Below are 22,180 nucleotides of genomic sequence, written 5' to 3'. Positions count from 1 at the left end.
CACGCTGCCTTCAGGATTCCTCGTTAAACATACCACTGTAACTCTGGGTATTTCCGTAACAGCACGGTAGAGTTATTGGTTTAGTTGTCTTAAGGGGTTGGACGAACAACTTGTTAACTTTATGGTCAGGTTGGAATTAGTTTAAGCAAAAGAAAAACCAACACTGACAGAAAAAGAGTAAGAGAACTCTAGTTTCTGTATACTAATTTTTCCAATTTTTGGTTTTCCAAATTTCGGATTAACCCAAAAATCTACCACGCAGGAATGATTTCTAAAAATAAGTTAAAGATATTTGTAAAACTTTTCAAGCTCCATAAACAAGGTATTATTTTTCTGACTATAACAAAGTTACATTTTTACACTCTTTTCCAATACAATTCTGAATCATCATAAACAACTTAATCATTTAATGAGCAATTAAAGCATTTAAGTCTCAAAGACTCAAAGTACTCACTTAATTTCATCTCTTAAAAATAGATATTGGTATCATTGTTGTTATTATTATTACTACTAATACTAGCAGTAGTAGCTGTATTGATTCTATTAGATGTGTATGTACGTAAACATGGGATAGGAAATGTGTCAAAAGATTGTCTGTAGAAAAACCTTCTCAGATGTTCCCTCTTTTACACATTGAGTAACATTCTGAGAGTGCTGAATAACTGCCTCCTTGTGCAATCAATTTCAAAGAATACAGATGACACTGTGGTCACTCAACCTTTCCGCTGTTATGTATGGACTTTCAGAGTTGAATTGAGATTATAAATAAGTACAGTATTTTTTCTAAAGATGACAAGGTGCGGGTGAAGATAAGGAGAAACAAGTATGTCAACATGGTCACGTGCCAAGCATCACAAAGCATAATGAATACTGTGAAAGAAACAATCATTGAAAGTTTAGATTTTCATGGCATGAACTGTTTACATAAATTAAGCTTAATGTTCTTTCAGATGTGTTTTCTGTTGAGATCATGCTCTGTAGTGTCATCCTGGATCTCTGACTCACACTGCGTGACTCCCCCAAAACTACCACAGGAGAGGGCCACATCCCCTCAGCTCGCCTCATGGTGTGCTTTCTGTATCACAAATGAATAAAAAAACAGATACATGACTGAGCCGCATGCATACGCATTTCATTCCATTAGGTATCAATAATATCAACTTGAACTGGTTTAAGTCAAAGAAGTGAGTGTATAAGTTGACAATTTTGAGATCCTACACTGTATGTAGCAGAGCTATTTGGTTTAACCCACACTACTTTTGCTTTAGAGCTCCTTTGACTGCATTAGCAGACTACTTACAAACTATTACCCATCATATATATTAGTTGCTGAACAAAAGCAATACCACAGCTGAAGTGTATCGTCATGTGGCTCAGCCATTTGGCCAAAGCCAGGGCTATATAGCACATAGACCAAGAGGTCAGGGTAGTAACTCAGCGTGTAACACGATTCAGCAGCTGCTAACTGCTCTGCTTATGCACAGAGAAACTACACACTCAGAAGTGACTGTGTCACCATGCTGCTATTATTTGCTGTTGTGGTTTCCATTTTAGTTTAGCATATTTACATGTAAACACATCCTATAGATATACATGTACATATACATATCATAGATAGATAGATAGATAGATAGATAGATAGATAGATAGATAGATAGATAGATAGATAGATAGATAGATAGATAGATAGATAGATAGATAGAGAAGATAAGCCTCTGCACGACAAACATACCACTGACACCAATGACATCAGCCAGTCCACATGTGGGACATTACTTGAAAAAAGTTATTTTGAGCTTTAGTGACATCCTCTTTAATTGCAGACAGTTGTACTTGCACTATGAGCGTTACTAAAAATATTCATAAGAGCTTGAATAAGGGAAACTGGACTTCTTCTTGAAGACGTTCCACCTCTCATCTGAAAGGCTTCTTCAGTTCATGAACTGTGATCGATTCAGTCATGATTGCCATGACCTGATCAACCTCATCAACATAGTAAAAATATTATTAGATAGATAGATAGATAGATAGATAGATAGATAGATAGATAGATAGATAGATAGATAGATAGATAGATAGATAGATAGATAGATAGATAGATAGATACTTTATTAAGGAAATTCAAGCATCCAGTAGCAAGACGTAATAAAGCAATAAAAATGTTTATACAATTATAAAAAATTTAAAAAACAATTTAAAAATATAAAGTGACCGTACAGATAGTAATGAAATACAGAAGTGCCATCACTTAGAGCTGTTGTACAGCCTGATGGCCAGAGGGACAAAAGAGTATTTGAGTCTGTTGGTGGAGCAGGATTGAGACAGCAGCCTGCCACTGAACGCGCTCCTCTGCCTGATGAAGGTGTTGTGCAGAGGGTGGTGGGCGTTGTCCAGTATGGACAGCAGTTTGTCCAGGGTCCTTCTCTCTGCCACTGTCACCAGAGAGTCCAGCTCTGTGCCCACCACTGAGCCAGCTCTCCTCACCAGTCTGTCCAGTCAGGCAGAGTCCCTCTTCTTGCTGCTACCTCCCCAGCAAACCACAGCGTAGAAGAGGACGCTGGCCACCAGACTGGTAAAACAGCTGCAGCAGTTTTAAACAGTTCTGTCCTTTCCTGTGTATAGAGTCTATGTTTGCTGACCAGTCCAACCTGTCATCCAGCTGCAGCCCCAGATATTTATATGTCCTGACCACCTTCTCATTGACCCCCTCGATGGACACAGGTTGGAGCTGTGGTTTCTTCCTTCTGAAGTCCATCAACATCTCCTTAGTCTTGGAGGTGTTCAGCTGTAGGCAGTTGGACTTGCACCACCACATAAAGTCCTCAACATGGCTCCTGTACTCCCCCTTCCTGTACTCCCCTTCGAAGGTCTTCCTAATGTGTGATGTTAGTGCCACTGGTCTGAAGTCACCAAGCTCCCTAGGATGTTTCGTCTTTGGAACAGGGATGAGACATCTTCCAGAGCACAGGGACCCTCCCCAGATGAAGCCTCAGGTTGAACACATGCTGAAGTGGCTCCCCCAGTTCAGCAGAACAGGCCTTGAGCATCGTTGGACACACTTAGTGACCTGGCCAAGTCACGTGCAAGCTTTCCCTCTGTGGAAACGTCCTTGCTGAAATCATCACCAAGACTTTGAATCTGTGTAACCCGATTCAAACCCGAGCATTTATGAGGTTAATTACTCCTGTGGTTTTTGAACTATCATTCCAAGTTATGTTCAAATCAAATCAAATCAAATTTATTTGTATAGCACATTTCATGTACAAAACAATTCAAAGTGCTTCACATGAAATAAAAGCATTGGAGCAGGGAGTGTAAGAAGCATTAAAAATACATAAAAGAATATAAAGAGAAACAAATAAAATAATTTAAATGAATTTAAAAACAAGCAACAGTCCAGATAAATTAAAAGATATCGTGCAGATTTCATGCATAGACACATGAGAAAAGAAATGTTTTTAACCTGGATTTAAAAATGTCTACATTTGGTGAAAGTTTGTTTCACTTGTTTGCAGCATAACAGCTAAATGCTGCTTCTCCGTGTTTAGTCTGGATTCTGGACTGGACTAGATGACCTGAGTCCTTGGATCTAAGAGCTCTGCTGGGTTTATATTCTCTGAACATATCACAGATGTATTTTGGGCCTAAACCGTTCTGGGATTTGTAAACCATCAGCAGGCTTTTAAAATCTATTCTGTGACTGACTGGAAGCCAGTGTAAAGATTTTAAAGCTGGCGTGATGTGTTCAGATCTCTTAGTCCTGGTTAAAACTCTAGCAGCAGCGTTCTGGATGAGCTGCAGATGTTTAATGCTCTTTTTGGGAAGTCCAGTTAAAAGAGCATTACAGTAATCGAGTCTACTGGAGATGAATGCATGGATGAGTTTCTCCTGGTCTTTTTGGGAGAGGGAACCTTTAATTCTGTTGATGTTTCTGAGATGGTAAAAAGCTGCCTTGGTGACAGCTTTGATGTGGCTGCTGAAAGTCAGATCTGAGTCTGAAGTAAATATCTGTCACTTTTTCATCAGTCCACAGGAGGGTGCCAAGTGTCTCAGCTGTCGGAGAGAGGTGGGGTACACCCTGAACAGGTCGCAGGTCCATCACAGGGCCACACACAACCATGCACGCTTACACTCACTCCTATGGACAATTGAGTTACCAATTAACCTGAAATGTTTGGGAGACGGTGGGAGAAAGCCGGACTACCCGGCGAGAACACACTTTTTAAACCATGGGGGCATTTTGCAATTATCTCCACCATCGTGTTTTCTTACCTTTCTTTTTGTCTAATAAGTAGCCAATGTTTGCTCGTGTTGTGTCATTGGCAATTTCCCAAATTATCCTCCAGTTTTTGTTTTTTCCATATCTTTTTCTCATAAATTGAGGGGAAATCTGTCGTACAAACTCTCCTGTCACAACTATTTTGTTTTTGTTGTTTAAGTGTGTTCAGAAAGATCTGACTAATAGTTTTTATAGGTGTGTAAAAATGAAATATGTGATAGGTATGAACAAAATACATTTTCAAGAAATATTAAAGAATATTATAGCCTGACATTAATTAATATTTCATTCATTTTCTTTCTATGTTTTAGGGTAAACATTCCACAAGGAGGTAAATAACTTGTTGGCGCTGCATCAAATATGACAGATTTCATTGCAGCAGTATCTCCTGACAGTGAATATCTGCTGGTCAGCGCGACCAAGACATTTATAAATGAAGCTGACGTTGAACGTAAACCAACGACGTTGACAATGACGACATCCCGTCTGACGTTGTGATTGGCTGATCTGGCTGTAACTCAACAAGCTTTTCAGAAGCGGAAGGGGCTGGGTTAAGACGTCAGAGCAGGGTTTTGGTAGAGTTATCATGGCGGGATGCATGAAAATAATAAACGGTTACGTCTCAGCAAGCACCACATTGCTGGTTTACATGATCCTCTTTATTTGTTTACTTCAAACGTCACACCAGACTACGGGTAAGAAGTTCCATTACAGAGCAAGAATCGAGATATTCTCATATATGATACTCATTTTAAACAAGCTCAAGCTAATAAATGTTAGCATCAGTTTAAGGCGAAGTGAAACTACCTAAAAGTGAGTTTATGTTGAGCTTTTATGGCGCTTTTTGAAATCACTGACCACCAGTCTGTAGAATCTCATTTCTGGTTGCCTCCGGCTCATCCTTTTGTTTATATGCTGATTTTAAAACAGCACTTGATGCGAAACTCGTTTTAAATGTGCACCAATACGCCCGATAACTGGTTGCAATTGAAAGAATAGCCTAAACACCCCTTGTTTATAGCCATATTGCTCAAGAATGGTGTATTTGTAGATCATAGTTTCAGTTAGCTGTAGTTATTTATTCATTTGTTGACCTGTTTCTCTTGAGGATAGAACTCAAAAGGAGAAGCTGTTTGTAGTCAGTTAAAACGACTATGAATGACTAGGATTTTCTTACATACCTTTGTGCCATTAAGCTTTATTTTCGTCCAACAGATGAAACTTTTAAATTGGGATTACTTTTTAAAGATTATTGTCCTAAGCAGGAATCAGTGGGCTTGGTGCTGAGAGAATATTTTTTGTATGTTTGCTGGATTTGATGCAAAAAAAAAAACAGTTCTTCAACAATGGGCAAATGTAAACATGTCGCTTGTTTATTTTTAGGAAATACTCCAGTTTAGAAAGTAACTATTTGTAATACAGCCTTGGCTACACGTGTGTCTGCTTGTAAAACTTAGGTAACAAGCATCCAGTCGTTGATCTTCAGGATGGAGAAGAGCGCGTCATGTCAGGATCCAACCGGTTCTGTTACAAAAATCCTGTTGCTCCAACTTGGAGGCAAACATGGACCAGAATTCAGGTAAGATCCGTCAATGATGCCCAGCCACATCCAGCACCATTTATTCTTAGTCACTAAATTGTGAGGTAATGCTAGAAAGAAATGTCATTATCCCTCTTAATTTGGATTTGTTAGGGCAAACTCCTTACAAATATGGAAATGTGGTTTAAAGTTTGACATAAATGAGAAAGAGCAGACGCCTCTGCCAGGATTTGTCAGTGATTTGATATCCACTTTTTTTTGGTAATACTTATTCTATGTCAAGTAGTTAAAAAAAGCAGCGAGCAAAAAACCTTTCCTGTAAAATGCAGACATGAAAGTATTTTCATAGTAGGACTCCCAACGAGAAGCATCATCGTAGAGCAGAGGAAATAAGGAGAGGACAACCCCCAGATGCTGCTGGTGGAGTTGGTAGTTTGCAGTTGAAGGCTTTAGATGAAACATGTGGACATCATGTGGAGGAGGTTTGTAAGAAAAGCAGAGAGACAGAATAACCATGTTTTTTTTACAAAACTGTAAGCTGATTGGTTAAAAAAAATCGAGTGAAAAGATGATTGGATGGGAGCAGTGACATAGAAGTTGAGGATGGAATTATTTTGACTCTCTGGGAAAGGAAGAGTGACGAGCAGAACAGAGCAACAGGAGCAGGCGATATTTACCGCTGAGACACAGAGCAGGACGGAACCTACGCATAATCTTAAATCGTTTCTGTTTATGATGGCAAATCTCAGTTGTTTGGGCACATGGTAACTGCAGATTTTTTGACAGGTGAAAGTTTGGAGTTCAAAGGTGTTTAAGGTGGAAACCGTGGAAGGTGAGGAGGAGCTGCAGGAGCTGGAGCGCTTCAGTTTCTGGGGCTGGTTTCAGAGCTTGTTAAGTGAGCGACATAACGAAACCTCCATCAACATCAGCCTCTTCAGCAAGACGACGTGCTTCAAGGTCGATCCTTCTGATAAAACCCAGTACACTGTCAAACCCATACGTAGTAAGTGGAAAACAAATGAAGGAAAATTCGTTTGTTGTTTATTGACAGATAAAAGATGGTCACATGGTTCTCTTTCCTCCTTGCAGAGTTTGATATCTATTTGTTTTTGGTGTTCCTGTCTGGGACATTGTTGTTTGTCTTTGCAACCTCCCTCAGCAGGTATTTGTCTTTAATAAGCAAACCCTTTGTTGTTAGATTTTTTTTTTTTTAACAGGATCACAACAGCTATTAACGCTATATTTCTCCATGTTTTGTCCCAACATGAAGGAGTCAAATTTTCTACTACTCCGCTGGTATGAGCACAGGCACGATCGCCTCTCTCATCATCCTTTTTTTCATTCTGGCACGCTTTTTGCCAAAGGTATGTTATTTCATTGCCCTCAAATGTCCTTCCGGGATATTTAAGTTCAATCTCATTGATCTAATGCTAGATGTGATGTTTGTTTTATTACAGAAAAGCCCCTTTTATGTGTTGATAGTTGGTGGCTGGTCGTTCTCTCTGTATGCCATCCAGCTTGTCTACAGGAACCTCAGCATAATTCTGCGAGAACACTGGCACATGGTTATAGGTAAGGACTCCATGTGAGCTCAGACTGTATATAGAAAGTGACCGTATGGAATTGGAAACAACTGACCAAAGCTTTATCTGCGATATTTACTTACTGCTTCTTGTGTGCACAATGAATAACTATTATGAGACCACTGAGAATGTATGTGATGCCATGAAAATAGCAACTACTGTTTACAGAAAGTGCAGATTGGTTGGAAACTTTGTGCTTGAACACTGTGTGAGTCAGTATCTCTGTGTTTGCCAGGTTATGTATCGGTGGTGGGATTCATCAGCTTTGCTGTGTGTTACCGTTACGGTCCTCTGGTGGATGAGAGGAGCATCAACATCCTGTCATGGACCCTGCAGCTGTTTGGTCTGGTCCTGATTTATTTGGGAATTCAGATTCAGCAAGTTGCCTTTGCTATCATCGTGGCAGCTTTGGTTTCCAATAATCTGGAGTACCCCGTCTCTCTCGTAGTTGCAGCTTGGAGGTACGTGTCATTGAAATTCTAACAGAAGGTGGCGTAAGAGTACAGGGTGAATAGAAAATGTACTGTGAAGCAGCTCATGTGGTGTTTCTGTCGTCTCACTCGCTATAATGGGGAAGCTGTGGCATGATCAAACCTTTCCTTACAAAATGTTTTTTCTATTCATGATGCAGAGAGCGAACTATTCTTTGTACCACAGAACAGGTGCCACGAGTAAGATTGTATGATTTGGCTTACTTCTTTTTTTTTTCCACATATTTTTCACATATTTGCTCTTGTTTTGCAGGAGAATCAGGCGGCATATTCACTGGAAGCCTCAGCCGTACCGCCTGCTGACTGAGGAGGAGTATCAAAAGCAGGGAGAGGAAGAGACTCGGCGGGCTCTGGAGGAGCTGCGGAAATGCTGTAACAGCCCAGAGTTCAGCCCGTGGAAGGCTGTGTCAAGGCTTCAGTCCCCTAAAAGGTGGTCAATTTTGTTTTCAAATGTATCATTCTCACATTTAAAAGTCTTAAGTTTAACTGATCGTGCCTTTTCGGCTCAGTGTCCCCAGCTGTGCGTACGTGCACCGCTGCATTCCAACGAGTCGCCCTGCTCTAAATGAGGTCACAAGTCTTTCATGGCGTCTTTGTGACGTCTTCAATGTGACAAAAACATTCTCGTGTGGCTGTAGATTCCAGGGCTCACGCAGAGATTTGTTTTTATGCCAGTGGTGTTGCATCCCTGTAGGGGGAGCCAGAGAGCAGAAAACGTGCCACATTCTCTCGCCTTACTTTAAGGGCCACATCCGAGTGGGTTAATGTCAGGATATTCCTGTGCATGTAAACGTAGCTACGGTTGGTTAAAGAGGTGTGATCGTCAGATAAGAGGAGATTTGAGGCTTTGCTGGTTTTACCACAATTCTGACTCACAAATTGGACAGTTTCGAACACAGTAAAAGATGCACTTAAAATACCTTCCACTGAAACCCCCTTGATTACACACGGGTGATCTTCATTTATCTAATGACTTGACTTCTAAAACCGGTCAGCTAGATGAAAGATAACTGAAGTGCTTACCATTAAATGAGGCTCAAAATGTACACAGACCTGTATTTTGCACTTCATTTTATGATGATTTTGGAAACAATTTGTGGATGTTTGAAGTCTCCTTTTAGTTTGGTGAAAAGGGTTTAAATCGGTGAATCCTTTTGTATTGATTAATGCGATTATATAAATCACAAAAGACAACTAGATACGGTTGTTATTACTTTTACATCAGATTCACGAGTCACATTTTTCAGAACCAATAAAGGAACTAACTCCCTGTATAACTCAGGCTGATTCCACACTTCGGCTCATTCGGGTTTATAGGCTGTAGACGCAAACTTGAGTGATTTAAAAATGAAAATGGAATATTTTTCTGTAGTGTGAGGAAATTTTGGGAACTGAGTAAGAAAAATGCATGTAAGGTATTATTACAGGGATAAGTGATCTGTAGAAAAAGAGAAGAAACAAAAAAGCATTTTGTGTAGTGAAGTGTGGCCAAATGCTGCCCCCAGGATTTGCAAGTATTGCCGTTACCTTTTGCGCTGTTCTCTCGGGCTTTCAAGATGTTCATTATTATCACCTTAACCCACAGGTTTGCGGATTTTATTGAAGGATCACCTCACTTGATGCCAAACGAGGTGTCGGTCCACGTGCAGGAATATGGATCTTTTTTCGAGGATGAATTTTTTGACACCGACGATGAGGAAGACGATGTCAAGTCCATGACGACTCCAGAGTGAAGATGACACGGAGATGGAGACTTGTTCAAAACAAAAACATTTTTTGCTTTTCAGAATGGACGGGGGAGGAAATGTTTCCATGGACTGGAATTAAAAACAAACAAAAAAATCCAGACGAGATTCCAAGGTTTCGCGTTTCATATCCCTACGACTGTAAAAAAAAATATCAAAGACGGGACTGTTAAGTCTGATTTGTCATTAGTATTAAAAGTATTTTAAGGACTGTGCACTCAAGCCAAATCCATTCGGCAGGGAACAAAGGCTTCACTTGCAAAGGAGGATACATATATGCCAGAACTTAGTGATTGATTACATTGAGTTGTCTTTGGTTGTAGTTTGTCCAGAACATGCTGTGTTTACAGGCTCTTGGCTGGCTGCATTGAGGGCATCCGCATCACGCTCCTACTGCACTGTGATAAATTCTGACCTCTGAACAGGAGCTGGATACTGTGCTGGTTCCTATTCCAGATGTTCTGTTTTTCACTTATTTGATTCAGTTTATGGGACAAATGTCAGTGGAAATCACCCTAAGTATATCGAATAAATTTTTTTTATTTTGCTTTAACATGCGTTTTAGCATCATTTCAAAAAAATATTTTTAGCAAGATTTCAAGGTTTTAATTACATGTCCGTTCGATTTTTTTTTGGATGATGCAATGCATTTAAAACCTGAAAAGTTATGTTTGACACAATTGTCTTTTTTAAAAATAAGACGGCTTTACTGCATTTATCTTCCAGTTACTCTGCAGGTAAAATGACCGAATGGAATTACCCTTAAATCATGAACACACCTTGAAATATTTCATGGACAAGAAAGCTTAAGGTTAAATTAGCCTACGCTTGCGTTTGGGGTGGACGAAAAATAAATTTAGGGGGGCACTTGAGATTTATAACTTCATGAAACTGCTCTTATTTTATGAACCATTACCTTTTTCGCGAGTCATCAGCACTATTAGTGGTAAGCGTGACCGCTGCTAAGTGGGAGAAAGACAAATACGAACCTGTGGAATTTCCTCTACACACATAAGTACTGAACTAATTCAACAGCACTAGAGCAGCTTGTGTTTGTTTATAACTCAGCACCGTCATCTTTATAACTTTATGAATGACACCTTTTGTCTTTCCCCAGTTATCTCGAATTCCAGGCAAAACAGCATCACTCTATGAAAACCCAGACTTCTTAAAGCAAATGTTCTTGTTGTTTCCCGGTGTGTGTGTAATCTGTTCAAGCATGATCTGATCTTTGAAGACATTTTAGTAGAAGCGGCTGACCTCTCCCATATCTATTCATTGCTTCTAATCTATTTTGTTATATCTTTCCACATAAATCTATGCTTCTAAAGTTAAAGTGATGATTGGCGTACATTACTATAATCATACCACATTCAGTTAACGTGCATTTAAAGCTCTCACTTCTACACCTACTGCATACGCCTCGTTTTGGTCATCAAAGTGTACTTTGAATTGAAAGTTGTAGCAGAACTGTTAAAAAAACAAAACTGCAGCGGATGACATAATTTGCTCTTCCGATAATGTTATCTCTAACCGGGCAGCTTGCGGTATAAATTTCATAAAGGATGTTTTGCATTTGTCATTTCTCAATTACTCGCGTTTCAGTTGGCCATATCTGAAATCTTGTGGATTATGGTGACATTTACACTGAGCTGCTTTGTGCTACCCGCCATAGGCTTCTCTACACTATGCGTCTGTCCTGGAGTCATCTGAAGGCAGGGAACAACCCAACAAACACCATAGCAAATGCTTACATTACTCGACCTGTTTAAAATAGCTGATACAGCTACCCTTATTTGCATGTGTTTCCCAGGCTGTGTTCGACATAATCAACAATGTAATCATATTCACATGACGCTTCATTTCCTTTGAACTACTTCCTGAAAACATGCATTATAAACAGGGAAGCCTCACTCCAATGCAAACATGAATATATTGCATGCGGAAGGGGGGGAAACCCTTGAATATATGAGCATATAGCCAACAGTGTGACAGCCCCCTCATGCTGGCTTCATGTAAAGTGTCTGGACTTCCCCACGACTTGAAAACCGGCCTGTGTGTGATCAAATGAATATCTCCATACCAAAGTTAAGAAATCAGCATCAGAGGATGCTGTAACCAGATTTAAAGAATTAATTCCATCATCATTTTCTTCACTGCCATGTGCAGATATGACAGAGGACAACTACCTAAACTTTACTCCAGCAGCACTTGACTCTCTTGTTGACAGCACTATAGTTTCAATGCGTACAGCACTGGACAATGTTGCCCCTCTGAAAAGGAAGGTAATCAGTCAGAAGAGGTTGGCTCCTTGGTATAATTCACAGCTGCGTGCTTTAAAGCAGACTGCAAGAAAGCTGGAGAGACAGTGGCGTTCCTCTAATTTAGAAGAGTCTCGGTTAGTCTGGAAAGATAGTTTAATAACGTATAAGAAAGCCCTTCGTAAAGCTAGAACTGCTTATTATTCATCATTGATAGAAGAGAATAAGAATAATCCCAGGTTTCTTTTCAGCACTGTAGCCAGTCTGACTAAGAGTCCGAGCTCTGCTGAGCCAGTTATTCCTTTTACTCTCAGCAGTGATGATTTCATGAGCTTCTTTAACAATAAAATTGTTCCTATTGGAGAGAAGATTGATGGAGTCCATCCCACTATTATCAGTGATGTATCATCAAGTACAGCAGCTTTAGAAATTTCTTTAGAACCTGATTTGTATTTAGACGGCTTCTGTCCAGTTGATCTCTCTGAACTAACAGTAATAGTCTCTTCTAAACCATCAACTTGTGTTTTAGACCCAATCCCAACCAGACTGTTCAAGGAGGTTTTCCCATTAATTGACACTTCCATATTGGATTTGATCAATCTGTCTTTGACAGGATATGTACCTCAGCCTTTTAAGGTTGCTGTAATTAAACCTTTACTTAAAAAACCTACTCTTGATTCAGAAGTGTTAGCTAATTATAAACCTATATCCAATCTCCCTTTTATGTCTAAAGTTCTTGAAAAAATAGTTGCAGCTCAGCTTTGTGATAATTTACACAGAAATAATCTGTTTGAAGAGTTTCAGTCAGGATTCAGAGTGCTTCATAGCACAGAAACTGCACTGCTGAAAGTTACCAATGATCTCCTCTTAGCCTCTGATAGCAGACTTGTGTCTGTGCTTGTCCTGTTGGATCTCAGTGCTGCATTTGATACGGTCGATCACAGTATCTTATTAAAAAGACTTGAACATGTTATTGGGATTAAAGGAACTGCATTAGGCTGGTTTAAGTCATATTTATCTGATAGATTTCAGTTTGTTCTTGTAAATGAAGAATCTTCCTCACACACCAGAGTAAGTCATGGAGTTCCTCAGGGTTCTGTGCTTGGACCAGTTCTTTTCACTTTATACATGCTTCCATTAGGTAACATTATTAGACAGCATGGCATAAATTTCCATTGCTATGCTGATGATACCCAGTTGTACTTATCTATAAAACCAGATGAACCCAATAGGTTGGTCAGACTACAAGCATGTCTTAAAGACATAAAGACCTGGATGACTCAGAACTGTCTGCTTCTAAATTCAGACAAAACTGAAGTCGTTATCTTTGGACCTGAGCGCTTCAGGGAGAAATTGTCTAGCTATATAGTTACTCTAGATGGTATTTCCTTGGCTTCTAGTTCAACAGTGAGGAACCTTGGAGTTTTTTTTTTACCAGAATTTATCATTTGACTCGCATATAAAACGGGTTTCTAGGACTGCTTTCTTTGATCTTCGTAATATTGTTAAAATCAGGAACATCTTGTCTCAGAGTGATGCAGAAAAACTAGTCCATGCATTTGTTACTTCAAGATTGGACTACTGTAATTCTTTATTATTGGGCTGTCCCACATATTCTCTGAAAAGCCTTCAGTTGAGAGATCATATATTCAGGAGAGATCATATTTCTCCAGTTTTAGCTTCTCTTCATTGGCTCCCTGTTAAATTCAGAATAGAATTTAAGATTCTTCTCCTTACATATAAAGCTCTTAATGACCGAGCTCCATCATATCTTAAAGATCTCATAAGATATTTTCCTAACAGAGCACTTTGTTCCCAAACTGCAGGTTTACTTGAGGTTCCCAGAGTTTCTAAAAGTAGAATGGGAAGCAGAGCCTTCAGTTATCAGGCCCCTCTCTTGTGGAATAAGCTGCCAGTAAATGTCCGGGAAGCAGACACCCTTTCCACATTTAAAACCAGGCTTAAAACTTTCCTTTTTGATAAAGCTTATAGTTAGGGATGGCTCAGGTGATCCTGAAACATCCCATAGTTAAGCTGCTATAGGCCCAGACTGCTGGGGGGCCTCATCTGTCACACCTTTCCTCACTTTACATATATGTGACATTATTGTGGTCATTAACTCGTGTTTCCCTGTTCCAACAGATATCCTTTGAATGGTGTTCCAGTGCCCTCGAAATACCACACTGGGACAAAGAATTATCACATATTCATTAAAGTTTTCAGTGTAATCTGTTGGTTTCCTTAGCTAGGAAATTGTTTTTGAATTGGCTCTATATGAACGAATTGGATTATTTTATGAATAATTATGATTACAATTAATTGAATTCCAATTGGCTTGAATTGTACTTTATTATTTAAGTGCCTTGAGATGACATATGTTGTATTTGGCGCTATATAAATAAAAATGAATTGAATTGAAAGAACTTTGCAGTTTTTCTACTGAAACGTGGCATCAAGATGAACACCCAGTGTGCAGGACTAGCAGCTTTTGCATCTGTCAGTGTTAAATCTGTGTTATGTAACAGTGTTCATTGTGGACTAGCTGTAGGAAATAAAAAGGAACTGCCACAATGAATCAAAACATTCGGGCAATAAGATGACGCTCAGCTTTACAGACTTGCAGCCAGGGTACGCCAGAAAAAAAAAAAAAAGTGGACAAGCGTCACATTTGAAAGCAGGACAATTCAATCTTTGGTCTTGATTTAATATGAGGAATGTCAGTCAAGAACAAATTTACAGTGATGAAATAAGAGGAGTGCACTTACTTTTTTCAAGCTGTAACTTTCAGAATACTTCACAATGTACACTTAGGACAAATCGCATTGATTTTCTTCTCAAACTCCGCACAGAAGAAAAAATATAAAATAAAATCTGCATGAACAGAAAAGTAGAAGTCCAGTGTTGGTGTTTAAAATCCAGTCCTTAAGTTCTGTCAGTACTTGTTGATGCCAAATAGCCGTACTCCATGAAACTGAGGCAGCTTTGGGAGGAGAACGCTAAGGAGGGAGCAGGTGTTGATGAAAAAATGTGTAGGATCGTATTTTGTGTAGAAACTGGCGAGGATATACCTGCAAAAGGAGAGCACAGGAGAATCAGTGAAAAAGACATGTTTAAGAACACCTTGGGTCTCAGTTCACAAGTAAACCGCAACCTCAAGACACCATAGGGGCTGATTTTATCCTGCAAAGCATCGTAAAAGTTTGGCATTTTCTCAGCCACTCAGTTACATGCACAGCTGAGTTGAGCCACAGTTGCAGCTCGACTTGGCCCATTAACTGGACCACCGTCTTTGTGACAGTATTCACGCAGAGAAGTGGAATCGAGTTATTGACTTGAGTTTGTCTGATCCCACGACTCTGTGGACTGTGAGAAAATGTTCCAAGACATTCTGCCGCCTCTCTGTGGGACATTGTACATGCAAGTTCAGCCAAATTCAATGCAGATGATGTCTTTAATTTACCTTAATGGTGATTTTGTGAGATGATGTGGTGGTTTTGGTTGTGAAATCAGGATTTTATTAGAGCAGAGTGACAGCATGGAAATGCTTAAAGAGACCATGATGTGTTTAGACAATTGACAACATAAACATATGTGAATGAGTGCAGCTTCATTTGGAATTTGGCTGAACTGTTATACACTTATGCTTTACTGTTTTTACAAAATTATGCTAAAATACGGAGCATGTGCAGATCGCCTAGTCCCATTTGATTCTACTTGATCCTATACATGCAAGAAGGACTGGATTCCAAACTGCATTATCTGGGTGTGTTAGCACAGTTTTGAGAAGCTCAATTTTGTACACTTTTGGTTGAACTATGTTGTGCGTATGCATCAAAAGACCGTTTTCTTGTCTACTTCTTGTCTAAACTAATTATTTCCCCCAGTGTCACTCAAACGTGTGACATTAATACGGGATTTTAACATTTGTGGCAGGAGACGTGAAAGGGCTAAAATAAGTCACATTTATCCTGCTTTCACCAGATATTTCATGTCTGTTTTCCAATAGGTACATCGATTTAAAAACACCCTCTAAATCTCCAAAGCACCATATCTAATCAATTGCGTTGTATGCTTGGCTGGTCTGATAGAACTCTGTCACCGAACTGAAGGCGATGTCTTTTTTCTAACCAGGATTTCTCGGCAGCACTACAGGCCTTTTAAGAATCATTGCTTGGGGAGCAGGAATAGGTGAACGTCCTTACTTGGTGAACTGATTTACTGAGTCAGCTCAATTGACAAGACGATCATTGCCATAATCACACTGAGAAGCACTTCTGATCACTACAGACTGAATAAAGGTAATAGTTCCACGACATACTGCTCTTAAAGTGGACACAGATCCAATCATAGCTTAGGCGATATGCACAGGGAGTTTGTCAGACTTCGGATCTTCTGTGTTCCCAACACTTGACATGGTATAAAGACACTTAATGGCGATCTGTCTTTGCGTTTTATGTACATTATTTTAATACATTCATCTATTTCCCCCTGCTTGTATAAGCACATTTATCTGGTTTTTTTTGGTTGTTGTAGCCAGTAGTGGGTGGATCCACAGTGTGATGTTTGCCTTCAGCATGAGATTAGAAAGCGCACAAACAGAGGTATAATACAAATCTTTAGAGTCAATGTTTTCTCACAATGTTTCTTAGCGCCCTAACGATGTACATTGGTGTGCCAGGAGCACAGCTGTTGTGTAAAACACAGGACGAGAGCAGCTAAGATTATAAAAAAAAGTTGGGACCCTCTGTAAATGTAAATAAAAACAATGTAATGATTTGCAAATCCCATAAACCAATATTATATTCACAAAAGAACATACAAAACATTGAATCTTGAAAGTGAGACATTTTTACTTTTTCATCAGAAGTGAGTGAAAAACACACCCATTCCACTGAACTATTTACATACTTCCCAACATGCAAATTTGGCCACTGGACTGAAAGTGAAACTGAGTGGCAAGGCAGATGATCTTTTCAATCCAAACAGTGCATGCACTTACAGAACAATTGGCGAGATGGTAAGGAATTTGCGCGAAGAAGTGAATTGGACACCGTAGTCCATCTGTTCCCAGTGTGTGAGCAGACGAGCTTTGCCTTGGTCTGGTGTTTCGAAAGGAGTGCCCTTTACCGTGTGTAGAAACAGGTACATTACCTGCAGAGGGAACACCACAAAGCAAAGATATACAGCTGCCATCAGCCACACAGACAGTTTGCTTCACCAGTTCATATTGTTTATAGGTAATCCTCCACAGAAGTTAAGTTGTAATATCACATCAGCAGGTTTCACCCAGAATTCTGCCCTGAGATTCAGCAAACATTCATTTGATTTGCAAACCCTCTCTCTAGAAAAGGTGATACATGTTCTAGAATGCAATGAAACTGTAAATTGTTCATTAATTTGAACTATTATCTAACATTCTAAGTATGTTTACACACATTAGAGAATAGAAAATTAAGTTAGTATGACCAAAACCTCTTTTAAAATATATAGATTAAAAATACATACATTATTAGTGTTATTAGTTTGTGACTCAGTGGTTAGAGTCGGTCGTCCAATAACCGGAAGGTTGGCAGGTTCAATTCCCACTCTTGCCACTCAAAAAAAAAAAAAGATTGGTGAAACTAATAGCTGGAGGGGTGTCAGTCCACCTCCTTATCATGGCTGAGGTGCCCTTGAGCAAGGCACCGTACCCCCATGCTCCCTGGGCGCTGAATGGCTGCCCACCGCTCCAGGTTGGCATCTGTCTATGAGTGTGTGACCCTGTGCATGTGCATGTGTGTGTCAACAGGTGCCAACCTGGATGGGTTAAAAGCGGAGGACAAATTTCGTGTGCATGCATGACCAATAAATCGGATCTTAATGTTAATCTCTTGATCTAACAAAAGCACAACATCAGTCTTATCAAAACCGGACAGACGCAGCCAGATATTTTAAATTAGTCCTTATTATCCCCAATAATGCTACTCTCATTTCTGTTTCTTTTGTCAAACAGCTGAATGCGTCAGAAATTGTGATGATGATGGGTGGTCGGTGGCGTAGTGGGTTAAGCAGGCACCCCATGTACAGAGGCTACAGTCCTCGCTGCAGCTGGCCCCGGTTCGAGTCCCGCATTGGACGGCCCTTAGCTGCATGTCATTCCCCCTCTCTCTGCCCCCTGCTTCCTGTCTCTATTCAACTATCCTGTCCATTAAAGGCATAAAAGCACCCAAAAAAGAAATTGTGATGATGATGAAGACTACACGTCACCTTGCGATAACTTAAAGCATTTCCAGAATGTCGCTCTGCTCTAATAAAATCCTGATTTTATTACTGCGGCATCATCAGACAAAAGCACAAGTAACTTGTGGACAATGTCTGTGCTGTGAACTCATCTACACCTACATGTATCGCTCTGCTCCACAGAGAGAGTAAGAAGCAGCAGGTTATCTTGAGCGTTTCATCACAGCCTACGGTAGTGCAGTGCCGTACATACTTTGGCCAATAACTCAATTCCCTACACATGCATTTACAACCGTTACAAGGATAGTCAGGTTGAGTGAAATGGCCAAATCGAGCTGTTACCGTAGCCTGTGCATGTAAACGTGCTGAGAGGAAACCGTGTTTATGTTGAAGGTTGCTAATAATTTAGCCCTTAACGGAATGTTGGCAAAGGCTCACAGTCCTGGCCAGTACAACTTCATGCTTCTGTACGGTACGACGCACATACATATGACTGAGCATGTAAGGCGGAAGGAATTAATGACAGTGAAGCGCCACTATAACCACTAGGTAGCTACTATTCAGAAAAGGTCATATACATGCTAACAACGCTCACTCGGATTCAGATGACATCCTGATAACTGATGGCTTCAGCTGTAAAAATTTTGGGGGCTTAGAAATTCATAATACCCCCTGGTGGTATAATTGGTGGCCTAGCAGCGAAGCTGCGAAGGCACCCATTGTGTTAGTAGCTTTTCCTATTATTATTCCGCCACTTTCCGCTGCAATTGAAGTCTATGGCAGCCCCATGAACGCTATGGTAAAAAGTTGTGAAATTTGGCACACGTAATCAGCCAAGTGCCAAAGCCAAAGTCAAAGAAATTTCATGCCCCAAGAGCTTACTCTCTAGCGCCACCAACACGCCAAAGTTCAAAGTGCATTCAGTCTAATAACTTTGGACTACTTGGTCCAAATTTCACAAATGAGGCATTGTTGGAATCCTTGAATCATGATGAGTCCAACGCACCCTATGACGTCAATTTGCATATGCCTAGATTTTCCGCCATTTTGAATTTTATCAAAAAGCTTAAAAAAGCATTTCAGGTCACAGAGATTGTCCAATTTTCACGAAACTTGGCACATAGACTCCTAAGACCAAGCTGCATAAAAGCTATCCAAGGGAATTTTTAATTAGGCTTCCGTTTTCCAATAAAAGCCAATCAAACTTGAGGTTGATGCCGCCAAACCGTAAGTGAGGTCATATCTTGGCAACCATTAGATGTTATGACGTCAAACTTATAACACAGACTCAAGAACGCTAAGGTAAGAGGACCAAGAAGTTTGGTGATGTTTGGCCATAGGTGGCGCTATATATAGCAAAAATGCATTTTTGCTCATATCTTTGGACCCCTTGGTCCAAATGTCCCAAATGAGGTACCGTTGGAATCCCTGGATATTGACGAGGTCAACGCACCTCATGACGTCATCTACGCCATCTTGGATTTTCCGCCATTTTGAATTTAATCCAAAACCTTCAAAAAGCATTTCAGGCCACTGAGATTGTCCAATCTCCACGGGACTTGGAACATAGAATCTTCAGACCTAGTCGCAAATAAGCTTTCATGTGGATTATTTTATTTCACTTCCTTTTGCCTGTGGCAGCCAATCAAACTCTACGCTGATGCGAAAATGGGACATTTGGCCGTATCTCTGCGATGCATTGATGTATAAATGCCAAACTTGAACTTGAAAGTGAATGGACTCACGACCCCTTCCTGAGCAGCCAAAGCCTTGCCTATTGTGCCATTCTGCCAGGCCCCCACATCGCTGCTTGCAGCTATATTTTCTATTACGTTTTCAGCTTTGAAAGTCATTTTAACTGACCAGGTTGTGAATGACATTGGTGAGGGTCCAGACGAGCGGCACAGTGAAGAAAGGAATGCTGAGCAGGACGATGTGCAATACGACGGTGAGCAGCAGATAGGTGAGCCATATTCCTCTGCTGTTCATCACTCGCGTGTTGGGGTTCACCTCGCTGTGAGCCACGCCAACATTCATCTGGGAAAAGGAGGGAGACAAATTAAATATGATGGGATTCTTGGAAGATAAACTTTGTAGAATTTAAAATAACATGGACAAAGTATAGACATGCTATTTTATGAAAATGTATGTTGATTGAAATTGAAAGTTGCAGATCAATGTAACCTATTTTATGAGGCATGACGGGGAAAAAGTAGCCACTCTGGGCATTGCACTTTTTCTTTTTTTTTCTCAAAACAATGCATAATTTCACATAACATGGGGGAGTGGCAGGCTCAGACACTGTGTTCAGAATAGCTGATATTGAGGTTTCTGTAGTTCTGATGAAGTAACTTTGGCTTCTTAGTCATTTTTGTCACCATGAATATCAGTTTGTGTTAATGTTGGTGCTGGTTGCACAAACTCCAGCCGTTCAAGAAACAGTGTCCACAGTTTTGTGGCTTAAAGAAGCTCAGGGAGCTAACAGGCTCGCTTTCCTGGCGTCTTGATGGTTAGAGGGCTCGTCATCATTAAGGCTTTGGTATGTCATGTATATGGGCATTTACATTTTCAAACTGAGATACTATAAAAACTCATGTATGGAGCCATATTTCTTACTGTTGAACTCTTCCCAGTTTGCCTGCTATGCTTCTTGCCACGTCATTGCGATGCTGCATTTTTTTTCCAGATTTTGATTGAAACAGTTCTAAATGTTGCAGAAGTCATGTTTTCAATAACCTTGTTTTGAAACAAGGGGTTGGTGTCGTCAACCTGAAAGTTGTACTTTCATTGAAATGATCTTAGTTCATTACCTAGTAAATAAGAGCTCGGATCATGGTGAACAAGCCCATCAGTTTAAATGATTGCCAGTGAGAACCTGTAGATATTCAGTTAACAATCACAATCATGACATAAAAATAGAAACAAAATTGTCAGTATAGTTTAGGAGTCTAAATGTTATTTTGTTCCACATTAGTCTCACTTAAAAGGCTGCAGATGTGCTACATTTGTTTTTTCTATTGGAGGCCAGCTCTATGAAGTAGCCTAATAGGCCAATACCAATCTGAAAATGGTTAGTAATTAGCCATATATTTAATCAGTCCATCATCAATGATCAGTTAGTTACTTCGACAGTAATTAAACTAAAATAATTTTCTCAAAGAATATAACTGACAATAGTTTAATCTTTTAATTTCAAAATATTATCATTAATATTATTATTATTATCATCATCATCATCATCATCATCATCAAATAAGCGCTACTTTCAAATGTTAACATTTTTATTTTTATATTACTAAATGTAAATGCAGTTTAATAGCATCTTTGAAACAGCTTTGAGGAGATGACTCCTCCTGGCTGAGTTGTTCAGGGCAATAAAACACGCGCCTCCGTCCACAGGACTCCTCCCATCACTCGGCTAAAGTTACCTCGCCGCAACTTTCATGCGCTAGCTATGAGCTAGGCACAAAGCAGTAACCGTGAAAAAGGAAAATACATGAAAAATTCTTCTACAGCCCCAAAGTAATGTGTCATACAGTGTTTCATACATTTTGACAACATGCTGTTAGTTCCTGATATATGACGTAATGCTCGCAAGCATGCTAACATCACCTGGTTCTTCAGCTAACGTTAATTCAAAGTTATGCTAATCATTGCCAACAGTGGAAGGCGGTATGTTAATAATGAGCAGTGTTACAGCTTCTGTTAAGTTTCGGGTATTTAAACGGGCCCATTCGGCATTGCGACGTTTAAAAAGTTACATTTCAGCAGAGCAAACTTTACCTTCCTGTGTTGTCGTAGCCCACCAGGAAATCCCTTGTTATTTCTTTAACCCCGCCCTCATTAGCTTGGGGTTGGTTCCTCTTGCTACAGCGGTCAACTGTCAAAACTTGTGCTTGTAACTGGACAACGGCAGATGAATGGACCAGGTAACGTCACAAAACGCCGCTATCCAAGAAATCCGCTAAATGTCCATTTAAATGTGGCTCTCGGTATATTATCAGTGATAATGATTGTTCTAAAATTCGCAAGTGAATAAACACTGATACTGATAAATTCCTG

The 22,180-nt window shown here is 39.9% G+C and overlaps 2 protein-coding genes across 2 annotated transcripts; one reads left to right on the top strand and one right to left on the bottom strand.

Moving 5' to 3' along the window:
* The first annotated feature begins 4,846 nt into the window (after positions 1 to 4,846).
* On the top strand, positions 4,847 to 10,191 carry nemp1 (nuclear envelope integral membrane protein 1). Its single transcript, XM_075475779.1, has 9 exons — positions 4,847 to 4,974; positions 5,737 to 5,858; positions 6,606 to 6,822; positions 6,909 to 6,981; positions 7,090 to 7,183; positions 7,277 to 7,391; positions 7,638 to 7,863; positions 8,147 to 8,323; positions 9,479 to 10,191. Exons 1-9 carry the CDS (start codon positions 4,866 to 4,868, stop codon positions 9,624 to 9,626), a joined length of 1,281 nt encoding a protein of 426 aa, XP_075331894.1. The 5' UTR covers positions 4,847 to 4,865; the 3' UTR covers positions 9,627 to 10,191.
* A 4,396-nt stretch (positions 10,192 to 14,587) lies between these two features.
* On the bottom strand, positions 14,588 to 21,955 carry ormdl2 (ORMDL sphingolipid biosynthesis regulator 2). The gene is made up of 4 exons (XM_075475778.1): positions 21,902 to 21,955; positions 19,982 to 20,155; positions 16,899 to 17,050; positions 14,588 to 14,967 (listed from the first exon to the last, which is right to left on the bottom strand). The coding sequence occupies exons 2-4, from the start codon at positions 20,153 to 20,155 to the stop codon at positions 14,832 to 14,834; spliced, it is 462 nt and encodes a 153-aa protein (XP_075331893.1). The 5' UTR covers positions 21,902 to 21,955; the 3' UTR covers positions 14,588 to 14,831.
* Positions 21,956 to 22,180: the final 225 nt, after the last annotated feature.

Source organism: Odontesthes bonariensis, chromosome 10 (assembly GCF_027942865.1).
Source record: "Odontesthes bonariensis isolate fOdoBon6 chromosome 10, fOdoBon6.hap1, whole genome shotgun sequence".
Classification (NCBI taxonomy): Eukaryota; Metazoa; Chordata; class Actinopteri; order Atheriniformes; family Atherinopsidae; genus Odontesthes; species Odontesthes bonariensis.
The sequence above is the reverse complement of the archived record's forward strand: the minus strand, read 5'-3'. Positions and strand labels throughout refer to the sequence as shown.